The 22780-nt window shown below is 40.5% G+C and overlaps 1 protein-coding gene across 1 annotated transcript; it reads left to right on the top strand.

The window, feature by feature from the left end:
- The first annotated feature begins 1675 nt into the window (after window positions 1-1675).
- AGBL3 (AGBL carboxypeptidase 3) lies at window positions 1676-20793 on the top strand. Its single transcript, XM_085515483.1, is given in 17 exon segments — window positions 1676-1880; window positions 2381-2441; window positions 3290-3466; window positions 4451-4555; window positions 7011-7107; window positions 7525-8304; window positions 9664-9826; window positions 10847-10973; window positions 11526-11620; window positions 11772-11851; window positions 12439-12505; window positions 14881-14949; window positions 15938-15995; window positions 18383-18431; window positions 19668-19846; window positions 20389-20417; window positions 20419-20793. Coding segments are annotated over 17 exon segments (2388 nt in total). The 5' UTR covers window positions 1676-1856; the 3' UTR covers window positions 20647-20793.
- Window positions 20794-22780: the final 1987 nt, after the last annotated feature.

Genomic DNA, 22780 nt, shown 5'->3' with positions numbered 1-22780 from the left:
TGTGGAATAAAAGAAGAACGTGGAAATGAAATGACACAAGACTATAAAAACATATCAACAATTGTATAAGAGAAACAAACTGGGCGGCTGCCTCCAGCTCAGCACTTTGTCTCTCTGGAAGCTATTTTACGGCCACGGGAAAACAGCAATGAAGGGAATGAGGTCACTTCAGGACATGATTTATTTTGAAGCTGCTCTGTGTGATGGTTAACGTAAGCACGTTTCACTGCACCAGAAAGAATAGCGCAACAGTGCTGCTTCCATGGAGAGAAATTTAAAGCACGTGCGCACGTCTGCAGCACTGGCTGAAATGGACCTAACTGCCAACCACAGCTCCACCTTCTGCAACATGAACTAATGTTTTTTTTCTCTTCTTTGCTTCCAGGAACACGGCCTTCCTGAGCAGTGAATGGGTGATTAAATCATTGTGCTGAAGAGAAAAACTTGCACAAGAGTAAAGCTGGACTCCACAGTGGAAACAACAGCTTAGGCAGTGGGTTATGGCCCTTGCTAAGCAAATGACAATGAATGAGAGTCTCTACTAGTACTGACATCTCTACTTCTTTTCTCTTTCCAAGATTTAAACTACATGCCACAGTGTCTGAGCACTCAGTACCAACACGACATTTCTAAATGAAACTATTGCTATTCAGAGCACAGCTAGCATTTGTACATAGAAATGCAACAAGACTTTGGCACCCAGGGCTTATCTTCAATGCAGAGCTAAATTAACATTACAACATTGGAATTTGAACATTGCCTTTAAGTCCTGTTCTCATACCTCCACTCAAGTATGATGTAGAGTAGAAAAATAAGGGTAGAAATCAGCTGGTGCTGCCAGACCTCACATCCCTTCCCATAATGCTCATGAATCAAGGAAGGTTCAATCCTCCCAGTATCCCCAGTAAAACAGTTTACAGAACAACCTCGTGTACCTTTTCTGCTGATTGTAACCCGGCCCAAAATGAGCCCCACAGCCCCAGAAATGTCAGAATGTCTCCTTTTGCTTCTTTTCACAAAGGAGCAGAAAACACCTTGTTGTTGTTGCTTTGATTTGTATTATTACAGTGCTTGAAACCTTGGTTTCGTGCCTGTTAACATGGTTCTGCACCCTGCCAGAGCGCTCAGCAGCACAAATCTAATCTCGATCACGTGCAGGCGTATGACTGCATTTCTGTTAAATCAGACGGAGCACATTATGTGGTTTTCGCTGTCTTATCAATTAACACGAACTTCACGTCAGCTCAGGAGGCCGGCTGGTATCTGATCTCTCACAGAGCATGAAGTTAACCCATTACATTACCCTGATGTGAGATGGCAGAAGGAGCACACAGGAGGCGACTGTGTGCTCTGAGGGCGCGTCATTCCGGGTGCCATTAGGAGACCGAGACTGAGATTAACTCAAAGTGACGTGACCGAAGGAGACAGAGAGGAATTCCGCCTGGATGCTGAACAAGCTGCATCCCACCACACAGCCGGCACCTGGACACAAGGAACCCAGCAATGCCCGGCGCCATCCCAGCCCTTCCTTGCAGGCTGCTACCACCTGCTGGTCGTGCAGCCTCCGTGCACGATATCTCCTCGAATATCAAGCTTGTAATGCCCTCATCCCTAAGGAAGAATACACGAGCACATCACACGGCGCTGCAGCCCAACCATCCCTCGCGAGATCTGGGGATGCTGCCATGGTAACGGTAGCCAGGGAGACCCGTACAGCGCGACTCCGCTTACCGCTACAGCCGCCCCCGGGCCGGGCACCGGCGTAGCGCTGTCGCGGTCCCTCTCCGGTCTCCTGCCAGCAGGGAGCGCTCGGCCCGAGGGTGCGGCCTCGGGGCTCAGCTCTGCTTACCCGGATCATGTCAGTGAGCCTGGACAGCGAGGCAAGGGCGGCTCTGTTAGCGAGCGGAGCAGCTGAGCGAGGCCACTTTCGCTTCCCCTCTTCCTTTCTGCTCCCTCTATCGTACACCTCAAGGCCTACAGCTCCTAAATAGGCCTCAGCGTTCCTCTGCTCAAAGGCCTGCGATAGTTGCCAGCAGTGGTGCCCATCACTACGACACCATTATAGTAAATAGTAAATGACTATGCAGATTTGGCCTAGTTCTTATTAAAGTCGTAAAGTAAACCAAAGCAGAGGTAGCTCTTATTTCTGAAAAATGAACTAAAGCTGTGCTCCAGAGGACTTCAGATTTCTGTTAGTGTTTCCTTCATGCCCCACTCCTGGAGGCACTCAAAGCCAGGTTGGATGGAGCCTTGGGCAGCCTGATTTGGTGGGTGGCAGCCCTGCCCATGGCAGGGGGTTGGAACTGGTGATTTTTAAGGTCCCTTTCAACCTAAGCCATTCTGTGATTCTATGATTCTATGATTTATTTATTATTTTTAGGATGAAGACTTCCATAACTCCTATTTGGCAGAAGACAGTCAGCAATGCACCATTCATGCAGGTTAGGACCTCTCTAGCTATTCCCCTACATTTTCCCTGTAAGTCTACTGTGGGGAAGGAAGGACAATGCACACATAGCTATCAAGATGTAACCAAAATTGGGCTAGGTCTAGTCACACTTCGTGGTTCTTGACCTAGGTGAGTGATATCCCAGTCCCATCCTGCAGTGTGCTTTTGTCTAGAACTGGTAAGAATGCTTTGAAAGAGGACATCTTATATCTCTGGTGAAGAGAAGCAATTACCTCTGGATAGCATAGTGGCTGGTGCACAGTACCAGTCCCAATTTTCCAATTACTATTTTTTTTCAAAGCCTTTTCTCTGTCCATCATGTTTTCATTCAAGTGGCTTCTCATTACTTGGAAGGGTTCCTTGCTGACAAGCAAAGATGACCTTCCACCTCCTCCAAGTGCTTCCGATGATAGAATCCTTGATAGCATCAGATCATTACCTCTCCTGTCATGGTAGCAGTACGCTGTTGCATACACAGTGTCAGAAGTTTTTTAGGGCTAAGCCATTCATATAATACACAGTACAGATTTTGGCTGATAAATTGGGATCATAATAAACTAGTAATAAAAGCAATAACAATACCAAATGCCAAGATTTTCAGTAGGAAACCAGGTAAGATATTTCCTGCTCTTGTGCTTAATGGCATAATGATTTGTTAATTCAATGCTAATTTTAAATGTAATGATTTGTAGGCTGGAGCATTGAATTTACATTTCACTCGGATGTAATTTTATCGTGCCATGCTTAATTATGCTAATTTCATGTAGATAATCTCTGCAGCCTGTTTCTACTTGAAAGAACAGAGGAGATTGATGCGAGGGTTCTTTCACTTTCTTACAGATTCTGTTTATGCTGATATGTTTCCAAGGGCAAAAGAGTTACCACTAGACTTAGAAACAGTGGTGCCCCATCTGCCGGAGCTGCAGAATCCATGTGTCTCACCACCTGCAGGTCAGTTTTCCCAGGTGTACTGGCCAAACCAACTTGAAGTCATCAGTGACAGAATTGAACACATTGGTAAGTTACTGTGTCACACTCAAAACCTTGTCTGTGGGCAAAGAGGAAGTGCACCTTACATGAAGAACTTGTTAACACTATCAAAATCTTAAGAGAGAAATCATTATTAGTCCAGATTTAATTGCTATAGAAGAATTAAAAATAGCAGTGCAGTTAAAATTGCTTTGTAAATTGTTTACTTGCCACCTTTTCCTGGCTCTCCTTCTCACTGCTCCTCTGGGTCCTAAGGCAGTGTTTTCATTCCACATGTTTAATTCTGGTCAAGAGGAGAGATTACATGTTGCAAACTATCAGCTTCTAAAGTCCTTTACTGGGAGAAATACAAAGTTCATATTTGTGGTGTTTTTTCCCTTACTGTGGGATCCAAATGACTTTGAAGGTCATTTTTATATGTAAAAAACTTGCTCTTACCACTTTTTTTTTTTTTTTTTCATTGGCCTGCAGCTCCACACTATACCTGAATTTACCTATGGTATCTTTCACACATGTTATTTCCTTGTTCTCTTTGTTGTTCCCTGAAATGAGTTTTGGCCAGCTCCAGGTCTTTAGGTGACAACAGGTAAGTTGCTTTTTGCCATGGGGTCTCTGGTACCAAATCTGTGCCCCTTTAGTTATCATTCCATGCCAATACTCCTCTGCCACATCATATGTCTCTGCTTCTCAAAGCCTCTGCTATTATATCAGGTCTGTATTTCTCACACTACAACATTCTGTTGGAGTTGTAAATATCACAGTGCACACAGAATAACTGCTTGTTACTGTTGTCTACATAAGCCTAGGTGGTACTACAGCGTAATTCTGTGTAGTATTTTTGTTTACAGTCACAGTAGAGATTTGTTCATAGATCCAAAAGATGAGGCTTATAAGGAAGCATCAGTATTCCTTTATGTGTAACTGGAATGAGAGGGTGCACTGCTTTTTGGTATGTCCTTCATAATACAGTCTTCCTGCTTGTAGTCTTTCCGTGTGTCTCCTCTGTTTCAGATTGGATACCCAGTAGCCCTGAGCCATTGTACACTCCAACAGGTTTGGAGATGAGACCATCCTACCAACCTCCTGACAAGGGCACTGTGATTTATCTAGGAGAAGGTGAGAACGCCCAGAGAAATGCTGCTCTAAGCTGTGGGTAGATGAAGCATCTGCTCTGATGCCAATATTTCATCTCCTTAGTGAACCTAGTGCAAAGCCTAATGAAATCAATATAGTTTTGTATTGTTATTTTTGGCACTTGAGGATACATCCCTTTCTGATATATAGGAAAGAAAATTATTTACACAGAGGTCTCATCTACCACACATTCTATTCATGCAGTCATTTATCTCAGAAGTCCAGCTCAGTTCAAGCCATTGTATCAGCAACTAGCAGTATGAAACAGCTAAAGTGAGTTGGTTATGAAAATATGGGTGGGGAAGGATTACCTAATGTCAAGCCTAGAGAGAAAATGAAAAAGATGAGAGCTTTATATGCTCTTTATATGAGATCTTTATATGGCCCTATAACTGCATGGCCATCACTAAATTCTGTGTTGGGAGAAATTTTATTATCATGTTTGCTACAGTTGTTTAGCTAAGATTTACCAACAAAATTTAGACAGATTGGATCAGTGCTTGATTATAGTCTGTTAAGTCTGGCAAGGATTGATTGCACAGAAATGAAGGGGGTTCATTGTCCTGTTCCTCCAACATTATTTGATTATCAGAGTGCTTTTTGTGTTGGTTTGGGGTTTTTTTCTTTGGTTGGTTGGTTTTGTTTCCTGTGTTTACTAAGTTGATATAATTGCATTACATGAACTCAGAGCTTCAAGCAGTTGTTGGTTTTGGCCTGGGTCCATTTGTATATAGATAAGAAGGGACTGCCATAGTTTTACAGTTCTGGTTGTGGCCACCAAATTTTCAGATGTGCAGAACTGAAAGGTAGCTGACATTCTTCTTGATCTCAGCACATCTGGGAAGGCTCACAATATGCTGCTAAAGGTTTTCAATGAGCTGAAACACACCATCATTTTATCTAGAAATCCACTACTTCTGCAGCATGAGTATACTGTCATGTACTAGTCGGCTGATACATTTGGTGTGAAGGAACACTTCAGGCAGCTTCCCTGCCTTTTTGAAAACAAAGGCAGTGATTTCTATTACAGTCCATAAGTTGCTGATCTTTCCACTTTCCGGGACACAAACCTCCAGGTTGGTGGCCTTGCTATCCAAATGTAATGTTTAAAACACTAACATTCGCTGCACCGAAAAACTCTGTAGGATAGGTCAGGCATCTCCAAATAGAAAATGTACAGTGCCAGCACCACAGACTGACCAGCATGTCGTGAGCCACCGCATCCTGAGGGAGGCAGCAGCTGCACTCTCCTGATTACCACTGAACTGATCTTCAACAGGAGCAGGGAATTACTACCCGCTCAGGGACTGCCTGCTGCTGAGCTCCTGCACGCCCTCCTAACATCTAATTTAGGACAGAAAAGTGCAATCCAGTGGTTACATGCAGAAAAATCAGTCTACTGATTTTTACTGAGATTTTATTCCTACATTTCATTATGTAACACTTGTCTGATACAGATGTTTCCACAAAGGGCTTTGCTGGTTTAACTGCTGAAACATTTTTCTTCCTTAAGGAAGCGGTTAAAGAAGCAGCAGAGGGTAGAGAAACTGTGAATGGAATTTCAGCTATACAGAAAGTAATTATTCAAACGGGAACCCCAACCAGCAAAACTAACAATTCTTTTCTAATGATTCAGGAGCATGCATCTTCTTTCTCTATTTTGTGTGTACACTTTGGGTGTAACAAGAAGTTTTGATGACTCCAGTATTCATCTTGGTAGCAAAAGCTTTGCTGCTACGTTGAGCACCAATAGAGAGAAAGCAACAAAATCAAAACAACTCTAAAAATAATTATTGCCTTGATCTGTAAAGAGAGGATCCTCAGTGGATAAAATAATGCAAAGAATGTTCTGGAACTTAAATAACTCCCAAGGCAAGAAATATGCTGATGGTTTATCTAGCACTTCTGGGGTTTTGGTGTTTGCTGTTGTTTAATGAAAAATAATAATGGAAGTTCAGTTGTGCATCTCATCTGAGGAGCAGTGAACAAAGTCACAGGACAGAGCAAAAAGGGAGCTGTTTTCAAACTGTATGCTAAATGTGGTGTGAAAGCATCATTTATAATATGAAAGAAGTTGCTCTTGATTTTTAGCTTTTAGACTAGAAGAGATATATAAAAAAAAACCTCATGGCAGCAGTTGTCAACTGTGTAGAGTTTCTTTTGCTTTGCCTGAGCTCATGCAGGGACAGTCAGATTTTAGGCTGGCAGGAGTCCATAAAGTTGAGTGGAAATGGGCAGCAAAGCTCCTTGCAATTCCTTTTACATTTACCTGGAGTATGCGTTGGAGCTCAGCTACATGCAGTTGTCTGTTTCTAGAAGGAATTTTCAGAAGCATACATGTATTCCCTAAAATGACTCAATCTGATATTAAATGCATGTGTTCCACTCCTCCCAGTAGCTAACACAGAATCCTATTTTATGTATTCCCAAATGAGAGGTCTCTGCCCTCATCAGGTCTTCCATCAGGAGGTTGGCAATACACTCGTCTTTGAAGCACGATTTGAGAGCGGCAATTTGCAGAAGGTGGTTAAAGTGTAAGTTTATAATCTTCTTTTATTATAACAGAAATATTATCAGAATTGTTATTGCCTGTTGCCTGTTAACACCTTGTAAGCAGGATGTTTCTCTGGGTTTGTCATCTATTTTATACAGTTGAATAGGCTTCAAATGTAGTTCCAAATAGCCTTTGCATAAAATGATCTGAGAACTTATTTTAGAAGTCCCAGTTTTAAGTCTTAAGAAAACCAGCAGTTGTATTACTGACATACTTGGTGCAGTTGGGCACCTTTTCCTGCCAGCTGTGAAGACCTCAAGTAAATCAGACCTTAAGAAAAGACCTTAAGTAACAGATTGACTGTGGTGTACTTGAATGGCAGCCTGTGTTGTTTGACACTGAATTGTACTGCAGTGCTAACCAGCATCACAACAGTTTGCCTTCTTTTACCTAGCAGAAATGAATTTGAATACCAGCTGACACTGCGAACTGACCTCTACACAAGCAGGCATGTGCAATGGTTTTACTTCCAAGTAAGCAATACTCAGGCAGGGATGCCTTATCGCTTCACCATTGTCAACTTTACCAAGCGTAAAAGCCTGTATAGACATGGTTTGCGGCCGCTGTTGTACTCAGAAGCTGATGCTAAGAAATACAACATTGGCTGGCGAAGGACAGGAAGTGAAATCAAGTATTACAGAAACGACATGAATGAAGGTGGACGTCCGCATTTCTCACTCACGTGGACATTTCAGTTTCCTCATGACAGAGACACTTGCTATTTTGCCCACTGCTATCCTTACACCTACTCCAACCTGCAGGAGTACCTGACGGACATCTCTAAAGATCCAAGGAAGTCCAAGTTCTGCAAGATTCACATCTTGTGCCATTCCCTGGCAGGAAACATAGTGAATGTCTTAACTATCACCAACCCCCCCAGAGGTGACGAGGACACAAAGAGAAAGGCTGTGATTCTAACTGCAAGAGTGCATCCTGGAGAAACCAACAGTTCCTGGATAATGAAGGGCATTCTGGATTACATACTTGGTAATTCAGGCAAAGCTCATCAGCTCCGGGACACTTTTGTCTTCAAAGTGGTACCCATGTTGAATCCGGATGGTGTGATTGTGGGAAATCACCGCTGCTCTTTAACGGGTCACGACTTGAACCGCAAATACAAATCTAAAGTGAGGAAATACTATCCTTCAGTCTGGTATACCCGAAACATGATCAGAAGGTAACCTCATTTTCTTCCCCCTTAAAATGGATGATTTTCCTGTTCAGTGTCTCTCTCTTAGTGTGACTTCTCTATGTCCATTTCTGTTTTCATGTTATTTGTGTCTTTAGTACAAATTGATACAGATTCTCCTTGGGAAAAAAAGAGAGAGAGAGAGAATGAGAGAAAATAAATAAATAAAGCAGTGTCACAAATCCTACATTCAGTGTTTTCCATCCAGTAGCACTTAGTTTGTTTTAAATAACATTTAAATGACATCAGTTTATCTTCAAGTAATACTTCAGTATTTAAGTCCCTAGCTTGAAGGAGATGAGTATTGTGCCTCTCCTTTTCTGTGAGAATTTATCTCTGTCTTACTATATGAAGACAGCTTGCACTTGTGAGTCCCCTATAACTAGTATGAATTATGTGTTCTAACATGCTAATGACCTTTATACTCAGACTCAGCTAAGACAGATACATCTGTTATTGCTTCCTTCTTAGATCCACCATGGATTTCCAACTCCTGCCCAGAGCAGAGCCTCAGGCAACACACTGTGGTGCCATCACGTCTTTCCTGTAGGACTCTGCTTTGGCAGGGCTTAGACATCAGGGACGCAGATAGAAAAAAACAAAAAACAGTATGTCTACCTGCAAATTTCCTTTTAAGAAGCTAGTTAAGTGATAACACATTGCAAAATCATGGCACATCATAAAAACTGACGTCTTCAGCTTGGATGAGGGAAAAACTATTCACGTCATCATTCTGAGCCATGTATTTGTCCTTCAGTGTTGTAATTGTACAGTACGTCTTATTCTGAACATGTATGATAGCAAAAGAATAGCAGATATGAATGATGGGTTTCAGCTGCGCAACATGCTATAGGACACATCTACAGAGGTGAATATATGTAACTGGACCTGAGAGAGGAACTGACAGAAGGGAAAAGGAGGGAAAATGGCAGAGTGAAAAAAAACCAAACACCATATAATCAGGGTACAGAGGAAGACTTAGGAAACTGTATACAAAACTAAAGCAAAACAAACAAACAAAAAATCATGAACATCTAGTTTTGTGATGCTCATCTTCTGTAATTTATGAAGGTAACTAGGCTATGAAATCTTATGAACACATAGATAAAGATTGCTGATGCATGTTGTCATGCATTCTTGCATGGCCAAGTGTTTTATCCTGGAGAAATTGAGCAGTTCTACATAGTAAATGTTTAACTTTGTGCTCTGAATATGAAATCTTATCAATTTATTGCTCTTCAGGTTAAACGTGAGCTTCAGTGTAACTTACTGACTCAAATTAGTATTTCTAAGGTGGAGGGAAAAGCAAACTTTTAGCAAAGTATTCTGTGTTGTCCCATACTACAGAATGATGGAGAAGCACGACATTTTTCTGTACTGTGACATCCACGGACACAACAGAAAACAAAATGTCTTCATGTATGGTTGTGAGACAGAGCAGGAGCCAAAAGCACCACATTTGCATCCACGTGCCTTTCCACTCTTGCTGAGCAAAAATTGCCCGGATAAGGTAAGCAAATGTCTGGTTAGAAATGCAGTCACCTTAAATTTCAAACAAGGATCCCTAAAGTTTTCTGTAAGGATACCACATTTGTTAAAAGACTGTGCGTTACCCAGCAAAATGATCTTCAAGTGGCTAAAACTAAGAATGGTGGAAGTAAAAAATTGTGATTACTTTGAAATTCCAATGTTCCAAAGCAGATCATGCTGACTTAGGTCAGAAGCTCAGCATTTCTGAAGGAGGGAAGAAACCGAAATGTAGGAATATCAAAGTAACACTATTTAATAATGTCAAAGAGTAGCATTAAATATTACGTACTTATATGTCACTTACTTATATCTACTATAATATACATACCGTAGAATTAAAAATAAATAAGCAAGCTAAAGAAGTTGAGATTTTTCTCCAGGTTGAATCTTTTTGATTTTTTTCTGTTGCAAATCGTGTCAGAATCACCATGTTACTGTAAGATATTTCAATTAAGAACTACTTTTATTAGGAAATTACTGATACTAAACTATGTCATTTCCCAGCAAGATCTGACTGAATTCAGCTCCTTTTTGATCAGAAAGATGGCAAAGGTTCAGTAATAAACAGTACACAAATGAACCTATTAGATGTTATTGCGTATCAGTATTAACTCATGAGGGAAAAGCTATTCTGACTTCTTGGTACATTTGTATGTTGGTATACTGCAGGATTTGTGGTAACTCATCCAAGCAGCAGTCCATATAAGCTCATTTAGGAACAGTTCATACAGCTGCATAATAGTTGATTCCGAATTCTCAAATGCTTAAACTAAATTGAACTTCTGATTGAAGGGCTGTTGTTTCTCCTACATCTCCATTTTGCCAGTAGTAATATTGATTACTCTGAACCATACTGTGCAATATTCAAGTATAGTAGATTGAAAATTCACAATTATATATCTTAGGATGTGTTAAAAAACAAATGAAAAAAAGCCCTTAAAATGAAATTATTGCATCTTCCTATTCAGTTCAAATATTAATGGTGTACCCATCTTTTAAGTTCTCATTCTCAGACTGCTGTTTCAGAGTACAAAAGAGCAAAGAAAGCACAGGTCGAGTTGTAATGTGGAAGATGGGCATCAACAACAGCTACACTTTGGAAGCCTCTGTTTGTGGCTCTCAGCTGGGTGAGACAATCCCCTGTATCTACTGATTAAATAATCATCAGACAAGACCTTTCCTTTTGCTTCTTCAGGGAAAATAGTAGCTTGAGCCACCAACCCCTTGTTGTTCTCTGTTACTGGGTAGAAATGAATGATGATTGAAGATAAGAGCTGGAAAAAATACCCAAACTGCAGTATTCATCTGGTGACCATTGAGGCCACCACTAGCATTATTACATCTGTACTGTTAAACAATATTGGTAAGGGGCAAATGGAAAGTAGAAATTAAAAATATTTGTATGGGATTTAGCTATCTGGAAGAAGATCCTTGGTAAAAAGAAATACAGTTGATGTGGAAAGTAATGTAATACATAGTTAATCTGCCATGAGTTGTCCATATAGGCAGAATGATGATCCTTAATGCTATCTGTATAGAAGTCTAGCAGTCGTAGGCCTATTTCCAGCATCTGTCAGTGACAGTGAGTTTGCAGTCAGCCACTCTGCTGACACACCACAGCTAGCAGTCAGCAGGATGACTGACATTTCCATTTCTGACTTGCTCCTATTGATGTGCAGGCTGGAGACAAAGCACCCATTTTGATATCAAAGACTTGGAGTCAATAGGACAGCAATTCTGTGATGCTCTCTTGAACTACTCTGTTGATAATGAGGTAAGGAAAGTCCCTCTGAGGCTTTTCCTCCTTCCTCAGTTCATCCTGCTGTCACAAAACATAATCCTCTATAGGGCTACAGTAATAGTAAAATTGCTAATAGCTTTAATTGAAACATACTTGGTTTTCTTATTATTATCTGTGCCTGAAGGAACATGAGAAAGTAGTGACAAAGCAAGCTAAAATGAGCTCCGAAGTCCTGAGTTCTGATGCATTTGACTGGGATTCCAGGTAATTTAGAACTATTAAGATATACCACATATACAAACATATAAAATAATATATGCACTCTGCTCCTTGTAAAGAATGAATAAAACTTCAGTAGATCTCTTTTCTGAGGGAACATTGTGAGTTGGATGTATCTCATCTTACCTTAGGTGGCCAGGGTATACAAGTAAAAAGCTGAGTTTCAAAACTGGTGCTGAAATGCAAGGAAATAAAAGGAGACTCAAAATCTTAATGCACCATTAGAGAACTGAGAGAAAGCTCACTGGGCACAAAGAAGACGATGCTGTATGGGAGGGCTTGGAAGGGGAAAGCATGTGAAGCAGAGCTAAAAGAAGGATGAGCAGAAGTGGGAGATGCCACATGGATAACCTGGATAAAACAGATCTCTTCCAATAACCAAGTTGTCTCTAAGATGATTACAGTGTTTGTAAGTTAGCTGTGAAATGAAAATGTGGATCTGGTAGACGGGTATCTAGAAAACATATTTACATCCATACAGAAAATATCTACTAGTGGTTGGAATTAATGCTGTAAAATCCTGTTTGCCACCAAATCTAAAAACCAAATAAAACTACACTTGTCTTTTACAGCAGCCAATCTTCTGACAGCTCAGACTCCTATGATATTGCTGTGCACCGACTAAAACAACATGCTAAGGTATGCTATGAATTTTTATTGGCTGTTTACATTTCTGACCCACGTGTCACAGTGATTATTGGCTTCTGTTCCAAAGAAGTTTGGTATTCGGTCAGTGAGAGCAATAATTAACAAATTTATTAGGTAGCTGATAATTGTAAAGAGCTTACATAATCTGTAGAGATAAAGTCCAAATTAACAGTGCAGAGCAATACTGTTATTTAGTAGCTTAACTGAAATTGTCCAGAAGGTAGTGGCACAGTTTCAAAGGCAGGCAGATCTCTACCTATCAGATTGTGCCATGCAGCTGAGTGAGCAGACATAGGATAAGTGTGAGGAGGAGGATGTCAACTCTTAGCACAAAAAATATTATGCAGTGCTGTCAGCCATACTTTGCAGGCACTTCATTCAGTGTTCAGGAGTTGCGTTTTCCTCGCTCACATACGGACATACTGTATCATACCGCTGCTAAGTGCTGTCAGCATAAGGCTACCTCACTGCCTATTTCCAGCTTGTAGGCAAATCTAATCCCAGGCTGTACAAAGTTCTTTCACTGAATGACAGTGAGACCCTTCATTTTCCTGAAACACTTGCTGCACAAGAACGGACCCAAATCTTTCTGTCCTGTTTATTTCTTTGTTGTCTGTGATTGCTGTACTAATCCTCACGATGTTTACTGTAGAGAAGCAAAACAAACTTTTGTGAGTCTATTAATTTTTTAGCCAACAATAATAGCTCCTGTAAATTGTTACTTCCTGTTTATGTCACTGATACCATAAACTCATGCTTGTTTGCTTGATGCCTGTCACACAGCAACATGTTGAGCTGGCTGCCACGTGATTCTTGTGTAGTTTATTATTGCTTCCTGCAAAATATCTGTGCACGATGTGCTTCCCTGGGATTGTGATTAAAGGCCTTACGTTTATATTTATCTCAGTGATACAAGAGATGTGTAACTCTCTTGTGATTTCAGGGACTTTCAAATTCAGAAGTGGAATTGGAAGGGTGTAACTCAGTTTAGATAACTGAAGTACAGATAAGCACAGAAGACCACTGCAGAACATTAGGGTATCACTTCTCATTTAGTTTAGTTGCTTGGGAATATGCATAAAAGAAACACCCAAGAACAAAGAAAGACAGGAATGTCTACCTAGTAACACAGAAGCTGCAGGAGAATATTTGGTAAAGATTAATTGCTTCAGTGTCTGTAACTCAGGCTTAACAGTAGTCAGCTGCCATTGGCTTTTTGTGCCAATACCTGTAAACACCAGTACATATGGCAAAACTGTTAGCTAAGTAGGGCTGCACTACATCCTTTTCTGTAATTTATGAAACGAGCAAAGGCTTAGGTATCCCATGTAAGTATTTTCATCACATGACAGTAAAGCACATTGAACTAACACTGTAACAGCAGTAAGATGCACTCAGAAAGTAACAGTAGTTTATCAAATGAATTTGAATGAACAGCAGATCACAGCTCTTGCAACAAATTTCGTACTTTAATCCTCTCATGATTATTAGTGTTTTCCCTTGTGGATCTGCTTCAGTGACTAAATTAGAGTTATTAGGCCAAAGACAGAGACATATACAGTGCTGTTCTTGATGGATTTCCATAGATCCATAGTACCTTAGAATGGTTTGGGTTGGAAGGAACCTTTAAGATTGTCTAGTTTCAACACCCTTGCTATAGGCAGGGACACCTCCCACTAGACCAGGTTGCTCAATGCCCCATCCAGGCTGACCTTGAAATACTTTAAGGCATTTGGAAAAGTTGGTTAATGGAACACCACAGGTACAGAAGAGGTTTTGACTGGAATTCATGCTACAGCTTCATGGAGCCCTCAACTGCACTTTGTTAATGATCAGCTTGGAAAACTATGTGGCCCTCAGATGTAAAACAAGAGCACTGTTACCGTTGCCTGTTACAAACTGTCATCTTAATATTTTGATGGCTGATAGTCTCTTCGTGTACACATATATTATAATGCTGTATATTATAATACTAGCTGCTTTATGAATGCTTTAACTTGTTCAATAGATAGCTTCCCAAGCTTTTTGTATTTTATGCCAGTTTTCCCTTCTAGGAACCCAAACACTGGAAAAAAAACAAAGCGGTGGCAGTTAATACTCCTGAGAAACCCTGGCTCTCCAGGTTCCCAGACTAAAAATAAACCTCCCAAATAGAGTAGGAAGCGAAGTCCCTTGTCAGTATGATATGTTTGTGTCCAGGTTCATAAATATTTGCTGAGCAGAACAGCATAAGGAATTCAATCTTGAAAAGCTTGCTTACATGTATTCCTTCTGGCATTGTGATTATCGTGTTTATTTACAACCTCATCTTCGTAACTATAATATTCCCTCGTGAATCAAAATGTTACATCCTATTTTCTGTGCAGAAAAAAACCAAACAGTCAGGAGATCGCTTTAACAGCACTGCTAAGGACAGAAAGCATGAAAGCAAAAACGTGAGTGATTGTCATCCCAATAGAAACAGGTTGTGTCCTTTTTCTGATGACAGACTGATAGATGACAACTTAATTCAACCACTGTAACTCTGAATGAGCTAATTTGGCACCCAGAGTTGCTGACCAAGAACAGTCATTGTTCTTTATTGATTATTGTATCTTATTTATGGATTTTTATGGAATATAAACAAATCTGAGACAGGAAATATTATACGATTCTGTCTTGTGGGTGTATTATTTGATACATTTAAATCTTTTTGTCACGGAATCTGCCTTGGAGCTGGAGCCTACACCAGCCCTCCTTCAGGCTCCAAAATCACTCCCATACCACTCACTCAGCTTGGCTCATCTCACTTTTAGTATCACTGAACAAGATTTTTGCCAAGTCCTGTAAAACATTTTCTGTTGTGTTTTCCAGTTTAATAGAGAAAAAGCTAACTGTGAATTCTAGGAAAACAGGCAATACATTTTTAATTAACACTGGGGTTACTGCCAAGCTCCAAGTCTGAAATACTCATGTTGACAGTATTTATAACAGTATCTTATGCCCCTTCCTGCCATTTGGAGGTGGAACTCAGGACATGTATTCAGCTGGCCTAGCTACTACCCAGTGGAATTAATCTTTTTCATACGTGTCACTTATCCATGACTGTTATTCAGCATCATACATAACTATTTAGAAAATGTGAGGCTCATTATAGTTGATAAACACTTAAAAGCCCTAATTAGAACAACAGAGTTTAATATAGTGTTCCTACTTCCCCAAAAAGGAAATTAATTCTATTTTTAAATGCTGAGCACCCGTAAACTTGAAATGTGAGCAGAAATTGCATATTAACCCTTTCCCTACTACCAGGCTTCCCCCTGTCCTAATTTAGTTACATACTCCCAAAGCAAGCCATCAGGTGACTTGTTAATAACATGCTTTTCTCATTCATTCTGTTGGAGCTTATTAATAAGTTGTTTGTGTTTCTTTTCTGTCTCACAGGCCCCAGGCACTGAAATTCAACATGAGATATTTCAGGAACTTCACCCAGGAGACCAAGGTAAACATTATATATTTATTTTAATTCTTAAAAGCTCAGTTAGTCTTGTTTGCTTGGTTTTTTTCTTCTTTTAGATTTTCAGGTAAGGTTTTAATTGAAAACATTGCTGAGGACTGAGTACTGAAAATCAATGGAATTTGTTCTGCTTAGTCTACAAAGTTACCCAAAAAGCAATGAAACAGCCCACTATCACATACTCAGTAATACACAAGAACAAGTAAACCTATGAGGAAAGTAGTAAAGTAGAAATGCCCCAATTAGGAAAATGCCTGTCCTGACCTCATAGTGCCATGTCAGTGCACATCAGTTGAACAAAGGAATGTGAGTACATATTATTTATTCTCTAACTACATAAAGGATGTTGAAGTTCAGTCTCAGGACAATGGGTTGGCATTCGTAGAATTATCTCACTTCACATGCTAAAAATCAAACCATGTCTTTTAGTAGCAGTAAGTTTGGCAATGACTTTGTTCTTGTTTCTGAATTCTCATCTTGTTTTTCTGGTGTTTGTTTTTTTCTTCCAAAATATACCCAGAGCTATTCTACCCTATTAGATTACTTTGTTTTTGTCTTGGATAACTTAATCAGAAAACAAACAAAACCAACCAACCAAATAAAAAGTACTGTGGTAGCTGCAAGCAGACAAACATTTAGTTTATGAAAAGGTGTCTGGGAAAACGCATGAGTTTTCTGCATTGTAGAGAGAAAGGAGGTGAAATGTAATTTTCTTTTTCAGCTTCTAAGTTTGGGCACAAATAACTGCAGCAGTGATTGACTTCTGCAGCACATGCAGAGTCTGTGCTTTTGGACATTATGACTGTCAGGGCTTGCTGCAAAGTAGGAGGCTGATAAAGTACTTGTGTACAGATTGCTGTTCTTACAGTCCTGGGAAACTTGGAATCACTTTCTTTTAAGGCTGCAGCTGTTCCTAGGTATTATGTATTAAACCCAAGGGTAAAAATGTAACAGATCACATGCTATCTAGGCTTTCCTGGAACTGGGTTGTTTAGAGGGAAGGAAAATAAATAAATAAATCCTGACTCTTAACTGCCTTATTATTTTGGTTTGAGATCTGGACTGCATCCCAGAATCTTTTTCTCCTGCTGTTTTTTTAAATTTTTTTTTTAAGAAATGCTATAATTAGCAGGGTGTGTAGTGAAGTCAGATGCTTATATGTATATGAGAGGAAATAATTTCTAGCCTAAGGGTTACTGTGACTCAGGTACTTTCATCCCATCTGTGCTGGGCCTCTGTTCAGCTGCTGCCTGAATGCAGCAGCACCACAAGCCCGGAGGCTGCCATTCTGCTTTCAGCTCCCCTGCCTGCTGTGACTCTGGCACTTCTCACACCACAGGGCACCCTGTTCTTACTCAGCCACTCTCCTGCAGTGAACTTTAGCAGCTGAGCAGCTCACAGGCATGTGTTATCTGTCAAGGCCAACCAGATGGCACTGCCTCTTCTCTCCCATTCTCATCCACATTGCTTGACCAGCATGACTCGATATAGCAGTATTCATGCAGTGGAGATGTTTGCAAACACCACACACAGTGCAGCCATATGCACTACTTCCTGAAGTAGCTGGATAGCTGTCAGCCTCTATGGTAGCCTAGCAATTAGTGCTCTTAATCATGAGAGACAGCTGTTACCTTTTAATTCTGTTCAAGGGATTCAAACCTGCGTATGTCACATCCCTGTAGTACTCTAAATCCCACTCTCTTTAGCTGTGGGTTTCCTTTTTTCTCTCACTGTTCAGTAGAGCATCTAGACTTGTTGATATTGATCAGAGAATCTCAGTCAGGAAAAGAGGAACAAAAGAAGGAATAGAGGAGGCTGTGAGACTCACTAACCTCTCTCCATCCTCCTAGCAGTCCCTGCTCTGAAGGCTGGGTTTACTCCATTGTCATGTGAATAGCAGATGTTTGCTTGCCTTAGAGCACAAACTAGGACTAAGGGCACACTTCAACAGAGCTACAGACTTACCAAAACAAGACGATCGTGTTGCCTTTGGCATTCTCACTCCCTGATGTATAGTTTTATCCATATTAGAAGCATTTCACTGGGAGCTGTGCAGAGTGTTTCTATCCCAAAATAGACTTTGGCAATAGATGAAGAAGGAGATGTGGGGATGTTAGTTGGAATCAGTTCAATATGAAGGAAATCGTAACCCCCACATCTTGCCACCCTGAATCTGGATGTTAGCCATTTGGTTTCATGTCCATAGATGTCTGCTTACAGTAATTTTACTTATTTCAATCCTTACTAGGCACAGCCATCACTGCATCTGAACTGGCCAAGCCAAATTTGGGTGATTCACTTTGTTGTTATTTTTTGAGAGATACAACATGCACATTGAATATTTTTCTTTTTTTTTCCCCAATTTTTTACAGTAAAACTGCCAACGACAGGCTCTGCCAAACAAGCAGGAAAGTATTTCAGGTAGGAGAGTTTTATTTTCTATGAGCTTTTTATTTGTTCACAAGCTGGAGTGAAAGAATGATTGCAACTTGATCTCTGTTAGACTCATCTCCTCCTTTTCATACTCCTCTGATATTGTGCATCATTTTTTTTTCATTCACTAACTAAGACAGCTGTTATTTGTCACTCCATCGTATAGTGAAGACTTCAATGAAAGGTGATGCTAGACAAGAATAGAGTCCTTCTTCCTCCATCCTACTGAGAGCACCAGACCCCTCCTCCCCCCATTTAGCCTGTAGCTCTCCTTTCACCAGCTTTGCTGGAGTGGCAGAGAGAGGCACAGGCACTGATTGTTCAAAGAAGGGATGATTTCTGCTGCCTTGGGAGAATGGGAGGAAGGGAGGCAATGCACAATCATGCAGCCAGGAAGAAACAGTGAGAAGACAAAGGCTCAGTGAGAAAACAAAGGGGTAGGTGACACAGATAGCCCCAAACAGACATGTACTAATTTTAGTACATCTATTTAAAACAATATTGTCATGGTTTTGTTACATAGCTCAGTGCTAGAGCATTCCCTTTGCTTTTAGGGTGTGGCAAATTGACGATTAACAATGAAGGCAGTACCCTATTGTAATCCTAACAATGAGTGTTCATTCCTTAGTAGAACAAATGTTCTGTACCTTCTGTACACTTGACTGTTGTTTAGCAACAGTCCAAAGTGGAATTAGCTGGCTAGTTAGGTCCTTGCAGATCCTGACAGAATCGCCCCACGAAATAAGGCAAATCAGTTTGTTAACATTAAATAATTTCAAGGATTCCTGCTTGGCATGTTTCAGCTCAGGGTTTTTTTACACATACATGAAAAAGTTAGGCTTTCAACTGATAAAAGAGAGAAGAAATGTCTTGGTGTCTTTCTTTACTCCTGTAATAGCAAGGTATCCCTCTGCTGCTTCTACGATGGGTACTTCTGTCTAACTCAGAAAAGACAGCAGTGTTAGGGCTACATAATGTTGGCACTGCTGTCCTTAATGCAGTGTGATGGCCTTGTGGTTCTGTAAAATTTGATATAGAGTACATTACATTTCTTTTTTCTCCTATCATTCTTAGGAAATTGATTCTATGAAATGCATCAGATGAAAGTAGCAGGAGTTTTACCTGTAACAATTTTGCCTTCTAGGTCATCATCTTTATATATATCTTGTCATTAATTTGAATGAAACTAAAACATTTTTTGTCCTTATCTCTATCTGCTAACAGCAATTGTGAAAAGCCATCTGTGCCACAGGAGTCGGGAAAAAGTGTATTTTGTGACATAACCCTATCCAGAAGAGAAAATTTCCGCTCATCCAGCTTTAGTTTGATCTCCCAGAAGACAAAGAAACACAATGGCAAAAGTGTCTCCAACTCTTCACAGAATAAATCTCCGTATTTAAAAGGTTTCTCAGTTACTGTTCTATTCCAAAAATACTGAACAGCAGAATTTAGTAAAGCAGTAAAGGCAGACAGTACCCGGCAGTAATAGTGCTGGAAAACTCCTTTTTGTATTTCTATGTCATATCAGAACTGGCTTTAACGGAGCTTTCCAGCTGAGACACTGAATGGCCAAAGTATCTTTAACCTCTTTCCCAACAGCCCACAGAAAAGAGTATGAAAAATCTCAACACGGTGGTGAGGAATAATGCCTCTGACCCTGTGTTACTCTCCTTCTGCAGTTACTGGAGATAAAGGGATGTAAAAGCTGGTACTGTGAAATGTAGGAAATGCTGGTGCAGTGGAAACAGATTCTCTGCCAGGGCTGACCCTTCCATATTTTAGTACTAAATTCTGAATTATGCTGTGGCTCTCTTTCAGTAAAGGAAACATTTCTCACACGATACCACAGTTATCATGTGAAACAAACCAAAGCCACATGCTTTTTTAGTAACTAGTGGTAACTAGTAGTTGATGCGGATTTGTTTTTTCCTCCTTTTTGACTCAGGGCATAATAGTGGTGCAAAGAGCAATGCAAAAAAAGGAAGAATGGAAAACAAGGAGGCTCTCCTCAAAACCCAGAAGACTCAGGAAAAACAGGATAGGAAGACAAGCTGTGAAGATTAGGAAGAGTAAATCCTGCCAGCCACAAAGCACATCACGCTTCTCCCTGCCCTTATTGCCTGAAGCAGCAAACAGACAACCTGCCCCAAAATATCAGGATGTGTTTTGGAGCCCCAGTTCTTCAGCTAAGAAAGGCACGTGAAAGAGTCAACTACATCATTTACTGAAACAATTCCCAGAAGTTTGACTGTGGATTGTGGCTAGCAAAGAATTCATCTTGCCCTTTTCTTCAGACAAATTGTTCACACACAGTTGACTGATGTGCTTATGAACTTTCTCTCACCATGGGAAGAATTATCCCAAATTCTAAACCAGTTTATTCGGGAGTGTCCCCTCAGTATAAAGCATCATTTGTGTTGAACTATATATACTGATTTTGTGGGGCAGGCTTCCAGAAGGAGCTGTGTGAAAAGCTGAGTGTCACCCATCCACCTCAAATCTATTTGGAAGTTTCCCTAAAATTCTAAAGGAGAGAGATTTTTCACTGAGCAGCTGAAGCCACCATTCACTGATCATAAGCCACGAGAATAATTTCCCTTTTCAACAACAAATAAATTTCATATGTAAAAACACTTGACATAAAATCTGCATACAGATTTTGGAATTCCTTGCTAAAGGATGTTGTGGATGTGTGGATACAAAAAATAAGCATGGATTCAGGTGGACGTGTGCCTTAAAAATACACCACTGGGAATATAGATAGGCTGCATATGGTCTGGGAAATGTCCTCAGCATGAGCGAAAACAGAGGAGAGTGCTTAGGGAATGTATTGTGTATGTTTGTTCTGTTTCTAATCCCTTTTCAGAATTCACACAGTCGTAGTCACCAAGAAGACAGACTGCTGTGGTAAGTGGCCCCTTGGTCTAAACCAATATGGCCCTTCATGTGTCCTTATGGACCTGGGTAGCACTTTACTCATTATAGTCATATACCTGCATAGCTTGCTTTGTCTTGAGGTGTACTAAGTATTATCTCCTTTATATTGTATAGTACTTAGGATTGTCCCTTAAGCAATTAGCAGGCTTCCTCACTCTACTTTGTCTCTGTCTTCATTGCATGCTCCATTTAAATCTGTAAATTATAACCTACTGTTGCAAAATCAGGGCCGTTTTTAGCATTTGCAAGGAGCTGGGCTATAATTGCCAGTACTAAATAAAGCCTAAATTATTTTTCTCTTCAAGAAGAAAGAACTGGCCAGATCTGATACCCAGACAGAATAGGATTCAGCCTCACAGAGTCCTAAATTCAGCAGACATGCAGACAACACAAAGCCATTTAACTTTGCACTACCTTGGACTCAAGTTCAAGACAAGCTCTTAGCTTCTCAGTTGCTTCATCATGATAGCTATAGGAAGGGGAGCATACTGTTGGTTCAGTTGCACTAAGATTTATTTCTTTTTACTTACCAGCAGATTACAGACAAGATATACATGATTATAACAATAAACACGATTTCCGAACAGTATGGAAAAATGAGAAGTAAACTCTGACCTTCCTTCTCACCAGCCTATGAACTCTCACAGTAATCCTGCAGGTTGATTACAATGGAGCAGTACTTGATATAGCTGAGAAGTTCTTCAAATAGCTAAAGAAAACACAGCTCTTCTGTGGAGATTCCCTTAGGAATCGTTACCAGAGTCATTGCCAACTTCTGAGAATCTAGTGTAGTAGTTTGTTTTGAAAACAGCAGGCTAAAATAAGCAAAACACATTTGAAAGTCCCAGGTCACCTGTGCTTTACTTTTGATTGTTATTGTTAATGAGTCTTTTCCTCCACACAGTTTTCCATCCACTCTGCTCCAAGCCTGTAGCATTGACTGGGTTAGTTGTGGCCTAAGTGCAGGACCGGCACTTGGTCTTGTTGAACTTCATCCCACTGGCCTCAGCCTGTCCAGAGCCCTCTGAAGGAACTTCATATCTTCACGCAGATCAACACGTCCTCCCAAATTGATGTCATCTGCAAACTTACTGAGGGTGCACTCAATTCCCTTGTCCAGGTCATCACTAATAATACTGAACAGGACAGGCCCCCAGAACTGACCCCCGGGGAACACCATTCATGACCATTCACCAACTGCATTTAACTCCATTCACCACTACTCCCTGGGCCCAGCTGTCCGGTCAGAATGTACCAGCCCAGGCCACAAGCTGCAGCTTCTCCAGGAGAATACTCTTGGACACAGTGTTAGCAGCTTTGAAGAAGTCTAAGTAGACTACACCAATGGCCATTCCCTCATGCACCAGGCAGGTCACTCAGTCATAAAAGGAGATCAGGTT

Source organism: Coturnix japonica, chromosome 1 (genome assembly GCF_054131305.1).
Source record: "Coturnix japonica strain WE chromosome 1, WE-NBRP24, whole genome shotgun sequence".
NCBI classification, from domain to species: Eukaryota; Metazoa; Chordata; class Aves; order Galliformes; family Phasianidae; genus Coturnix; species Coturnix japonica.
Note: the sequence above shows the minus strand (reverse complement) of the source record. Positions and strands in the feature narration are given on the sequence as shown.